This window comes from Delphinapterus leucas, chromosome 3, assembly GCF_059928025.1.
Source record: "Delphinapterus leucas isolate spDelLeu-1000000601 "Yukka" chromosome 3, BTC_Dleu_Yukka2, whole genome shotgun sequence".
NCBI classification, from domain to species: domain Eukaryota; kingdom Metazoa; phylum Chordata; class Mammalia; order Artiodactyla; family Monodontidae; genus Delphinapterus; species Delphinapterus leucas.
In genome coordinates this window covers 66,072,031-66,084,528 of record NC_143131.1, presented here as the reverse complement: position 1 = coordinate 66,084,528, position 12,498 = coordinate 66,072,031, and the positions used below count along the sequence as shown (strand labels likewise).

General features: G+C 35.7%; 1 protein-coding gene across 9 annotated transcripts in view; it reads left to right on the top strand.

Moving 5' to 3' along the window:
- SSBP2 (single stranded DNA binding protein 2) overlaps positions 1-12,498 on the top strand; it is a 297,817-nt gene that overhangs the window by 206,163 nt on the left and 79,156 nt on the right. For 7 of the 9 annotated variants that reach the window (XM_089909088.1, XM_089909086.1, XM_089909087.1 and 4 more), the window contains one exon: positions 2,590-2,679. The exons of the other annotated variants lie outside the window; for them this stretch is intronic. In XM_089909088.1, coding sequence (XP_089765214.1) covers positions 2,590-2,679 — 90 coding nt within the window. The remainder of the gene's footprint in view (positions 1-2,589; positions 2,680-12,498) is intronic. 9 annotated transcript variants of the gene reach the window in all.

The window sequence follows — 12,498 nt, the reverse complement described above, 5'->3', positions numbered from 1 at the left end:
ATGGGAATTCACACAAATCCAGCAAAACTAATGTTTTGCAGTAGTTTTTAGTATAATTAAATTATCTGCTCTCCTTTTTTAATTCGGTCACAAACCCCCAGAATAATATTATACATACTTTATGATTTAGAGCCAGCAACAACTTTCTGTGGATCCTCAAGTCATGAGATAAATTTTTCTCATGAGTTGGAAGTAAACTTGAGACAAGTCTCAGAAATTCCAGCAATGAAACCCAGAAAATGTGGTACTTCTCCCATCTACGTTAAGCTCTAATCCCCAAAACTTGATTCTTATTTAGCTTACAGTTTCAAAGCATGTATTATTTATTATTGCTACCGTATATAAATGAGCAAGTTAGGCAGTTTGAGAAATATATTCTTTTACAAAACTTAGAGTACCATTTAGTGTAACTCTTCAGTGTTTATTATCAGACTAGTATTTGTTATTGATCAACATGGTGTACCAAATGGTACTCTAAGCTTGAGTCCACACAGTACAATAAAGGAGGGAATTATCCCTTGTCAATAAATCCCAGAAGAATGGATGGATAATTTAGCTCAAAAATGTGATCCACAAAGTGAAGTTTGGACTGCAGTGCTCTATACCAGTGCTTTGTATTGGGTAAATAAACTGGATAATTACTAGTATTCTGTTCACTTCAATTTGTGTCCTTAGGCCAAGCCTAGAAATTGCTGTTACACCAGAAAACTAAAGCATCGTGCTCTATACTAGAAATTATGTAGCTATACTTGCCAGGCAACAAGAATTGCAGGAGAAATAGCATCTTTGAACAACACTAAGGAGGTGCAGCAATTCACTGAATTCTGCTTTGTTTTTGTAAACCTGCTCAACATTGTAGTATACATTTCTATAAAAGCATAGGTGACTGTGTTTTACAAACTTGTCTCTCTTTTTATGTAAGTCTTTTTTATTGCAAAAACAAGTTTCTGTTCTGCAATTAATTAGAACAATAGTGACATCCTATGTCTAGCTTTCAGTACTAAGAGCAACTTCCCCATTAAAATAATTGACTGTCAAAGGATGTAGATCAAATCTTTCTTCCTAGATCTGCCTGTAACCATATATATTTAAACTAAAAGAAGATAAATGTTTGGTGGTAACTTTTTCTCTTACTCTAACGTTGTGTATTAAATTTTATGCAAGTTTAATTAAAATGAAAAACAGTTTGCCTTTCATTTTTTTAAAAACGTGAGTGTTGATATTATAACGCAAAATAGAACTATCTGACAAATGGTAGGTATTCAATTAATGTACACTGAATGAAATTGCATGTTTTTGCTTAAAATGGGATGATAGATTGATGTTTCATCTTAATATCTAAGAAATATTATTTCTCCTTTTATACTTCTGTGCTTTATCAGAAGTTTAGAATGTTGGCATTCATAGGTAACCAACATTTTAGATAACCACATTTAAATCTAGGTTTCCTCAGGAAATACTAAAATCATTGGCTTTCAGTGATAATAACTTCCACTACTATAGAATAAACATGTTTTAGTATTTTTATCAATTTCTATATTGGGAAATACATGCTACAAATATACTGAGATATTATATCTTCTAATGGAATATTAATTCATGAATGAATAAACTGATCTACAAGTGAGAAAAGTACAACAAATACACTAGATCCAGGATTTGTTTTGAGTTCTTCTCATAACAGAACTGTTGAATTCATACTGATCTGTCTTCAGCATATTTCTGCTCCCTTCTTGGCTGTTCTTAGTATTTGTAATGTGTCTAACGAGATTGAGGGATGAAATCCATGGTTGTAAAATAGTTGTATGTATTACTGCTCTATGTAAGAGTTAAATCTAAAACCTTGACTTGACTACAAAGAGCCTATCCCAAAGGTTTTCATATTCCTATTTCATGAAGCCATAGGATTCCATGAAATAATTTGCAAGTAAAGTAGACTTTGAATTTTTCAATCTGATTTTTTCATAATCTGTTTATCTGAGACTAATCTCTCCAAATCTAGTTCCTTTCTCTTATTCAATCTCCTAATTACTTTTTCATCCTCACCACCCTGTTTTTTGCTATCAATTATATTTTGGCTACCAATTATAGTATATCAGAAAGTGAATAATGTGCGTGTTGCCACCTATAGACAGAGAAGTAATTATACTTATTTATGACAGAGAAAAGCATAATCTAAACAGAGTTCTTTTTTCCAACTCCTACAACCACCATTTTCAAACTTGTTACTTAAATATTTATCTATTTGTTGTTGATGTTGCCATTTCAGAAGGCTGTGCCTTAAAATAAAGCATTTACTTAAACTTCTATCACTTTATCATTTTATTTGCCTTTTATATTTTACTCAAATATACTATCTTATTAAAGTTCTGTGATTTCAAAAAGTTTAAAGAGACCTGTTTAAGCCAAATAACTTAGTCATATCCTAAACTAACTGCTACATCTTAGTTTACCTCTGGAGTGGGGGAAATTACCAATATTTGTTCCCAGGAATGAAAAGCTTCCCTTCCTACAGTCTATTATCATCAGTCTTTTGTTCTGTGCCTTCTCTGTAATGATATAGGTTTGTTTCTCCTTTATTCTTTGCAGAGTGCTGCAGCAGCTCCCAGTCCAGTGCTAGGAAACATTCCCCCAGGAGATGGCATGCCAGTAGGTCCTGTACCACCAGGGTTCTTTCAGGTACTCAGAGAAACTCTGACTAGGAATGTTAAGGCATAGGAACTCCTGTTCGATTTTATTGAAATATATGAAGGAGAATGAGGCTATTTTAATCCTTAAGGTAAACATAATGCTGTGCAGCCAACTCTTGATTATTCAGAGACCGGTTATCTTGTATGTAGATTAGCCCTTCCTTCCAATATTTTCTTTATTGTCAAATTTTTATTCATATATTTTACCATTTCACTGTGCAAGTAAGAAAGAAAGGTAGCTGAAATGCAAATTAGCTAAGCTAACTGTGGTGAAGATTTGGTGGGAGAAAAGGCTAATGGATGAGGTTTTGGAATGATATATGGATTTTAACTATCTAAGCCATCCATATCTCCACAGACTAAAGATAATCAAGATTTGGCTGTACTTTCACATTATGGCTAAGTCATAACCTATTCATTTATCAAAATTATAGGCTATAACAAAATATTTTGAGAATCATCTTTGTGGCTTTTAAACTGGAATTTTTATCAATATCATTATATAACATTTATAAAATCAGATTTTAAAATACATGTTAGTATTTTAAATTTGCAACAAGCGCATTTATTTTAGCAAAAGATGATAATGATTTTAGAATTACATCACTTTTCAATTTTATGGCATCCACATTTTTTTTTTTTTGCGGTACGCGGGCCTCTCACTGCTGCGGCCTCTCCCGTTGCAGAGCACAGGCTCCGGACTCGCAGGCTCGGCAGCCATGGCCCACGGGCCCAGCCGCTCCGCGGCATGTGGGATCCTCCCAGACCGGGGTACGAACCCGTGTCCCCTGCATCGGCAGGCGGACTCTCAACCACTGCGCCACCAGGGAAGCCCTATGGCATCCACATTTAAATCTGACAGTTTTTTAACCCAAAGCTACATAGATTCTGAAGTTTATTTTTTTTAACTCCATAGTTAATTTTATAACACCCTTTGAGAAAATTAGGAAGAATTTAGGAGTTAAGAACTGCAGTTGGAAGGCATTACGGGAATTAATGTTATATGCTATATTGTTAATGAATTACATCAGGTACTTATAAACTAATTTGTCACTTTAGTGTTTTATATTTTCAAAGTCCTTGATAATCATGTTAATTAATACATACCATCATTTCAGTGTAGATCAATGTACTTTATAAATGTGAAAATGGAGAAATAAAATTATAAGTAATTTTCCACAGTACAGCAATTGAATAAAAAAAGTCATAATTAGAACCTAGTACTAAGTCTGAAATGTAAAGTCCTTTAGGATATGCTATTTGTCTGGCTACTGTATATTAATATTCAAAAGCCTTAGAGCTCACATTCTGTCTTGAGGCCCCTTTCTTAAAATCTAGGAACATATTATAACTCTTGGTTATTAATTAAACAATCACTGTTTAAGATAATAATAATAGCCAACACTTAGTAACTGCTTACTGTATGCCATGCTTTGTTCTAAATATTTCATGTGTATAAACTCTTAATCCTCACAATAATCTAGGGGTAAAGTAAGTATTATCATCATTACCATTGCACAGATGAAAAAACCAAAGCATGTAAGCAGTTTGCACAAAGTCAGAAAGTCACAGGACGGGGATTCAAGGCAAGGCTTTCTGAACTTCTGCCACTGACTTTACCTTTTAAAGTTCATAGTTGATCGTTACTCATAAAATATTTCTAGCTCATTTTATATTTTTTCCTCATGCTCTTATTTCTCTTACTAAGGATAGATTGGAGTCAGGGAGTAAATCAGAAGAGTTTATCTACTTACAAGAGCTAGCAGAAGCTCTCTAAGTGGCACTTTAAAAAAGAGGCAGTGGGTTGGGAAGGAAGCCAAATTCTTCCTAGGGTTAAGCAAAGATGTATAAACCTATACATTTTCATTTTTACATTTTGTAGAATGAACCATTCTTCCCTTACCTGCCTTCTGCCTGAGTCTTGATAAGAGTAGTTGAAACAGAATTAACTTCTGTTTTAATCCAATTAGATAAACACTTGACTACTACTAGATGCCAGGCACTGTGGTAGGCATATAAAAATGAGTGTGTATAATACGTACCTTCCTGAAGCTCACTGTCTAGCCAGCGAGTCATTATTAAAAATAAATAACTGTAATACAGCAAGATATGGGCTGTAACAGAGTAAAGTTCTGTGTTGACCTAGAAGAGAGAGCTATAAAGTCTACCTGAACTGGAGCTAAGAGTGGTTTGGAAAAAGTTTTCCAAGAAAACAACAAGCAGAGGAATGATATTCCAGAAAGTGGGAAAAGTATAAGCAAAAGTGTGGAAGCATCAGAATGACCTGTGCAGAGGCGTTCAGGGTAATATGAATGGAAAGTAGAGGGGAGGGCAAGCAGGAATTCCTGGAAATGAAATTGGAAGATAAGCTGTAGCATCTTGAGAAGGGCCTTATATGCCATGTTAAGAACTTGAGTCTTTATTCAGTAGGCATGTAGGAACTGTCAGACATCTTTAAGAAGGGCAGTGACCTGAATTCAAACTATAGATTTAGGCTTTTTTAGGCACCTATGATATAGTTGTATACAAAATCCCTGCCATTAAAAAACTTACACTGTGGTGAATGAGAGAGAGAGAGACAAGGCAATTAGAATTTACAAAGAAAATGGCTATATTAAATGAGTAGTGCGTGTTTTTAGAGCACAGCAGGAGGCCACCAAACCCAATCTTGGGAGAGTCATTGTCAGAAAAATATTGTCAAAACTGTAAATAGGGCTTCCCTGGTGACGCAGTGGTTAAGAATCTGCCTGCCAATGCAGGGGACACGGGTTCGATCCCTGGTCCGGGAAGAACCCACATGCCATGGAGCAATGAAGCCCGTGCGCCACAACTACTGAGCCTATGCTCCAGAGCCCACGAGCCACAACTACTGAGCCCACAAGCCACAACTACTGAGCCCGCCATGCCACAACTGCTGAGCCTGCGCACCTAGAGCCTGTGCTCCTCAACAAGAGAAGCCACTGCAATGAGAATCCTGCGCAACGCAAGGAAGAGTAACCCTGGCTCGCTGCAACTAGAGGAAGCCCGTGCACAGCAGCGAAGATCCAATGCAGCCAAAAATAAATAAATAAAATAAATTTTTAAAAAGAGAAAATAACAGGCATGAATTCCAATTGAGACTATGCTAATAACCAGAAAGTTGTGGGGGGAAAAAGTAAATAAAATCCAAATTGGCATCTAAAGATGAATTAGGCAAAGGAAGCAGAGAGATATGGAAAGAATATTCCAGGAAGAGGGAAAAAAATTTATGAAGACCCAGACAAGAAAGGAGAAAGACCAAATAATTCCCAAAAATCAGAGCTTAATTAGCTAAAGGGAGAATGGCTGGTGATGAGGCTCCAGAGTAACCTTGAGGAGCCTTGTAGGTTAGTTGAGTTTGAACTTGATCTTAAGAGCAGTAATAAGCTATTGAAGGACTTTAAGCAGGAAAGAGGCATGTTCATATTTGCGTTTATAGAAAAATCACTCCAGTTATAGGGTGTAGCGTGGATTGCAGAGGGACAGGTTTGAAAGTAGGGAGACTATTTAGGAGGCTATTACAGTAATCCAGGTGAGATTTGATGACAGGGACCACAAAATGAGGAGTAGGTTTGAGGTAGGACAGATGAAGAGGTTCCTGTGGGACCTCCAATTAGAGATATATATCCCTTAGGCTGATGAACATACAGGTTTGAAGCCTAAGACAGTGATCTAGGCTAGAGATAAAAATTGCAGGATTGTCATCATATCAAGGACCTGAATCCACAGGCGTAGATCGATTGTCCAGGGGGAAAGTACAGAATGAGAGAGTAAAGGGGTATTACACCTGGACTCGAAAAACACTGACCCTTGAAAGAACAGCAAAAACAACAGAACCCATTAAAAAGACTGGTGCAGACTGTCAGCTGGTTGGCTGTGACAGTAGCTCAAGAAAGAGGCTCTGTGGACCTACTTAAGAACAGTGGCAGCAGGACTGGGGAGGAAGAAGCTATGCCTAGTATGTTTGATAGGCCTTAGTTGATTAACCAAGTTAGGGGTAGAAGGGAAAGAGTTGGAGGAATCAAGCATGACTCTGAGGTTCCTACTTAAGGCCCCTGGAAAATTTTCACGTCTTAATCTATGTTAGGAAAGACAGTGGGTAGAAAAAGTTTTAGATATGTTTGAGCATGATAAATGTCATTCCTTTTTATCCAGGGCGACCATTCCAGCTAATCTTTTAAATACTTGTTTCCCCTATTCAGTAGGCTTAAGTATGGCCAGTCTCCCTAGAAATGCCTCTCAGAAATATTGGAAAGCTCAAGTCATCAAACGTTTGAAAAAGAAATAGTATGTTACCTTTGGTACGTATCATGATGAGATCAGGGTACTCAAATGTTTCCTAAATATCAATATCGGTTTCCTATCCTTCATCATGATTCTGACCACAATGCTTGTTGTTAATGAAGAGCAGCTACCTTCTATAAATAGAAATAGCACCATGATAATCATAATTCAAGTCCAAACGCCAGTTTCTAATCCAGTTCCATAGAGATAGTGATGTCCAAGAATTATCCAGAGTATGAAAATAGTTTTGAATCCCCATTCTTATTTGGGGATGGCTGGATGGGACTAGACCAGGAAAAGACTGAGCCTATTAGAATTTAATGAATAAAGGAAAGTAAAGCAAGAAGAATTTTAATTAACACATAAAGCTTCAACAGTTCTGAGCTCTACTCACTGTGTGATTCTACCATAAGAAGTACATTGAAAACATTCTCCTAAATAGACAAACATTCTCGTTTTATCCCTGTTTACACTGCAGAACAAGCCCCCTCTTTTCCATTATAAGTATAGACTTAAATATATTACCAAGTGGAATTATTACAAACTCTAAATTTGTGAATTCATAACAACTGCATTTGAATAATAGCAATTAACTCAAACTCCAAAATAAATAGTTACGATTAATACCCCATACATTTAATAAGTCCATCCTGGAAGACGGTCTCTAGATTAGCATCTGTCAACCATGTTGATATCCGTCACATCTATTTGTGACAGATACCAGCATGGTTCAGACTTAAACCTTGACCTTTTTTAATTGAAATGGGAGTGCTTCTATTGTTGAGTAGGAGATCAAATTAAGTAAAATCAAGGGGAATAGCTGGACATGCAAAAGGAGGTGTCCGTTTAGTAAAATAAAGCCATTTGAAGTAAGACACATTTATTCACTTGGAGTCTTTTATCAAAGGAGTAATTTGTATAAGAAACCCTCTAAATTCTCAAAGTGACCTACCGTGGAACTGGTGAATGACTTTAGAGCAACTTTCTTAAATTGAGGAGTGTTGCTACTGGGGTCAGTGGGAAGATAGTAGAAGTGGCCTTTGATCTAACTAGAGTTTGGCAATTTTGGTGGAAGAAAATACAGTACTGTGGTGTGGTGTGAATACACCTAACAGGTCCTCAGAACTAAGTCTATACTCTGACTCTCCTGTCCCTATGCTAGAGTATTATTCAAAAGTTTCATTGTATGCTAAGAAATTTGAATTATGCATTAAAAGCATCAACCTGCTGTATATTCATTCTCATAGCATTCTTACTAAAAGTCAGGCAAAATTTGATTCCTGTAGTTTTATCGAATAGGCAGCATTAATCCTTGAACCAATTAGATTTTCTTCACACTTATGTATAATAATCAAAATAGTTTAGTAAAATGCACTTATAAAACAAAGTTCTCATTCGTGTTTCTTAAAAAAATAGACTATTAACTCTGTTGCTTTATAATTTTCTAGATTTGAGTAGTAAGAAATCTTCTCTTGTGAATTTAATATAACTTAAACTACGTTAAAGAAATGGGCATTTCTTATTTCAACCAAAAAAATCTGAGGGGAGTAAAAAAAATACTTTATTTTTTCCTTCTTTCTGCTCTTTACCACAAGAAAACTTTTAAGAAAACCATATCTTGTTTTTATCACTCTAATCAAACACATCTATAACTTTTATATAAAAACACAATGTAATCTTTTTAATAGGTCTAATGTAGATATCTTTGCCTATGTAACTAATGTGGGATATACTTGTAAATATTTAATTTTGAATTCTGTATAGCCTTTTGTTCATTTTTACCATGTATTATATTGTGTTTTGATTTTTATCTTAATACATTTGCTGTATTCTTAGTCACTGGATCTGTCTTCTTTACTGAGAACTGTTGAAAACTAATAATACATTGATGATGGATTGTAAATGTAAGGCTTTGACATGAATAAGATTATAAATACTTGTTGAAGATAAAGTATACCAAGTAATTTAGTTTCAGACTAGAGTGGCCATCCATATTTTAAAATCCAAATTGATCAAAACTCTGATATGGTGGGAAATATGTTGCAGCAGTTTCCTAAGTCACATTCTTTCTACAGGCAGTATGTTAGCAATGGTAAAGCGGTTTTGCCATCTAGTGGTGGTTTGCCGATGTCTCTACTTGTTTGGGTATATTTTCCAAAGGTTCTATTTTTAGCAAGACTGCACTGTAGCAAGCTGACCTAATGCTTTGACATAGTAATAATGTAATAAGAACAACAACAAAAAAAAAATACAAAGAAATCTCCCCTTTTCTCCATGGTACACTCATTGACTAGAAAAACTCAATATAAATGACATTCATAAAGCACCAAAGACAAAAACAAAGCTCAGGGTAATATAATATTCTTGATATTTTAAAAGAAAGAGAATCAAAAAGGAGAAAAACAATTATTTAATCTAACACTTGAAACTGAAAAGGAAAAAGACAAGAAGAAATGTTTTTACAAACCCTGGTTAAATGTTTCTGGAGGTAGATATTTATTTATTTTTGGACATAAGTCCTACATTTTGAAGATACCTTCATAACTAAGCATACTCCTCTTCCTATTCAGACTTTCACAAAACAACCTTTTATTATCAGTAGCACCTGTTTTACCCTATTATTTATAGATATAGTAGTTAAATAGTCTCCATTCCTTCTCAGTTTCCTTCTATTATTAATCTTTAAATTGTCTTCTCTCCCAATGGTATGCCTTTCCTCTTATCCCTCCTGATCATGTCTGTTTCAGAAGTTAGTATTAGGAAATACTCTAAGCCAGGAGAAACTCCCTTTTCTTCTCCCCAGAAGTTGTAGATACCATCTTTGACCTCAGATAACAAACCAAAAGATTAGTAAGTACATCATTTCTTAATTTGAATAAGTGGAATACTGAATATCTCAAGTTGAATTGACTTACTGAACTATAACATTTAACATTATTAATATATATAGTTTAAAACTCACACATTAAAAATAGTATTTCTCAGAATTAAATACACCAGGATTTGGAGAGTAGAGGTGGGGAAGGTTGCTTATTTGTCAAAGTTCAATAAATAAAACTGAAGTTTAATTTTCTTAAAAATGTAATTTTGAATCTTTAAAGAACAAAGATTCTGAATATTGAGAACAGAACAAGTCTTTCTCTAGTATAAAGATAAAAGCAGCCTAAAAAAATAAAGGTGCCTGACAGCTGCTGGCTTTGATAATGCTTTCCTGCAGTTGTGGTAATAGTTTTTCTGGCCTCAACTATTAGAACAAATTAAAACTGCTCAGCTTGAGTAACTAAGTAAGTTTTTTTTTTAAATCGCAGTTTCAAACAACTGAAGACCCTATAGCGGTGACTAGATGGACAACAAGCAAAGAAGAGGGTGTCAGGGGTTTAGACTCTTTACTTGGGTTTTTCAGTTAGAAGGGAATGAAATAGTTTCCTATTAGAAACCTTACTTTTGATGTTTATTTATCAAAATGGGTATTTATGAAAAAGTTAACTTGGCCATCCTAGACCAATATCTTATTTTTGAAAATTCTTCCCAGAATGCCTCTATTTTTATTATAGGTCCTTGGGAAACAAAAAAATGTATAGCAAATATCCAAAGGCAATTTATAACACAATCTTAGTTTTTTGTTTAACGTTGGTTACAGAAACAAAAACGGGCACCATTCTTTGGGGAATTAAAGGTAAGGAATGGATTATTAAATATAAATCAAATAGTAAATATATTGCAAATTTCCTATATAGGTCGGATAGATTTGCCTTAAGTATACATAAGGATACCTTCAGCTTTTTGAAAAATAGCTTATCAGACTTCCTTGGTGGTCCAGTGGTTAAGCACGGGTTCAATCCCTGGTAGGGGAACTGAGATCCCGCATGCCATGCCATGCAGCCAAAAAGAAAAAGAAAACACCATGAAAAAAATATATATATATATATATTAAAAAAATAAAAAATAGCTTATCGCTAGGTCGTGTTCTGGAATAATTTATCTTCTATCTATATCAGAGGTCAACAAACTTTTTCTGTAAAAAGCCAGATAGTAAATATTTTAGGATTTGAAGGCTTTGAGGTCACGCTACTCAACTCTGTTGTTGTAGTATAAAGGCAGCCGTAGACACTGTGTGCACTAAAGAGCATGGCTATTCCAGTAAAACATTATTTACAAAAACAAGTGGTGGACCACATTTAGCCATGAGCCATAATTTACCCACTCCTATTCTTTATGAAGATGGTCACCACTAGATGGCCTGTAAGAAATCCAAAGGGTAAAGACCAAGAACAGTGTTTCTCCAAGTGTATTCTTGTACTATTGTCAAGAGTCCCGGGGGTCATCTGCCTCCCAGTATATCAGGATTCTTGGTGGTGGGGTAATGGCAATGGAAATCCTTTGGTTTTTGTTGTTTGTTTTTTATTTTTAACAGATGAGTCTTACAAGCTAAAATTTGAGAACCACTGGCTCAGACTGCTGATGACATTCAGCAACAAATATTTATGGCCCCCTCCCACCACCCTGTGCTAGAGTTACTACAGTAAACAAGCTAAAGAGAAATCCTTACCCACATCCAACGTAGAGTCCACTATGGGAGACAGTCAGTAAACAAAATAAATAATTATTTTAAAATATATGATATGTTAGATTGTGATAAGGACTAGAGAGAAAAATGAAGCAGAAAAGGAAAATAGGCAGTGTTGAGGAAGTTCTGGATGGGGTGGCCACAGAAGGACTCATCAGGAAGATGCCATTTTAAGTAAAGACTTGAAGGAAGTGAGGGCACAAGCATCTGGTGTCTGAAGGAAGTGTTCTAGGCTGAGGGACAAGCAAGTATAAAGCCCTTGAGTTCAGTGCATGACCAGCTTTTTCCAGCGACAAAGAGAATGCCTGAGTAACTATAGTGGAGTGTCGGCTGGGGAGAGCAATTAGATATGAAGTCGTAGGCAGCAGAAAGCCACATCAAGTAGAATTTTGTAAGTCATTGTAGGGATTTGGGGTTTTGTTCTGAGTGGAGGGTTTTAGCAGGGTCTTTCTGGCTGTTATGTTGAGATTCATCTGTAGGAGGGAAAGGTGGAAGCAGGGAGACCAATTTGGATGTCACTGCAAAACTTTACAAGAGAATATTATGGCTCAAACAAGGCTGGTAACAGTGGTGAGAAGTGACTGGATTCTAGATATATTTTGAAGTTAGAGCCAACAGATTTTGGCAATGGTTTGGATATGTGTTGTGAGAGGAAAAGACAAATCAAGGGTGACCGCAAGTCTTTTGGCCTGTTCAGCTGAAAGAACGGAGCTGACATTTACCCGTGTTATATAGGTAAAACTGCAAGAGGAGGTATGAGGGGACAATCAGAAGCTTAAGTTTAAACTTGTTAAGATTAAGATGGCTATTAGATATTCACGAGATGTCCAGTAGGGAGCACGGTATCAGATCTGGAGATTTATGCTTGAGGCTTGGACTAGACGCATTTGGGAGTTATTAGCATACAGATAATATTGAAAGCTGTGAGCCTGGATGACA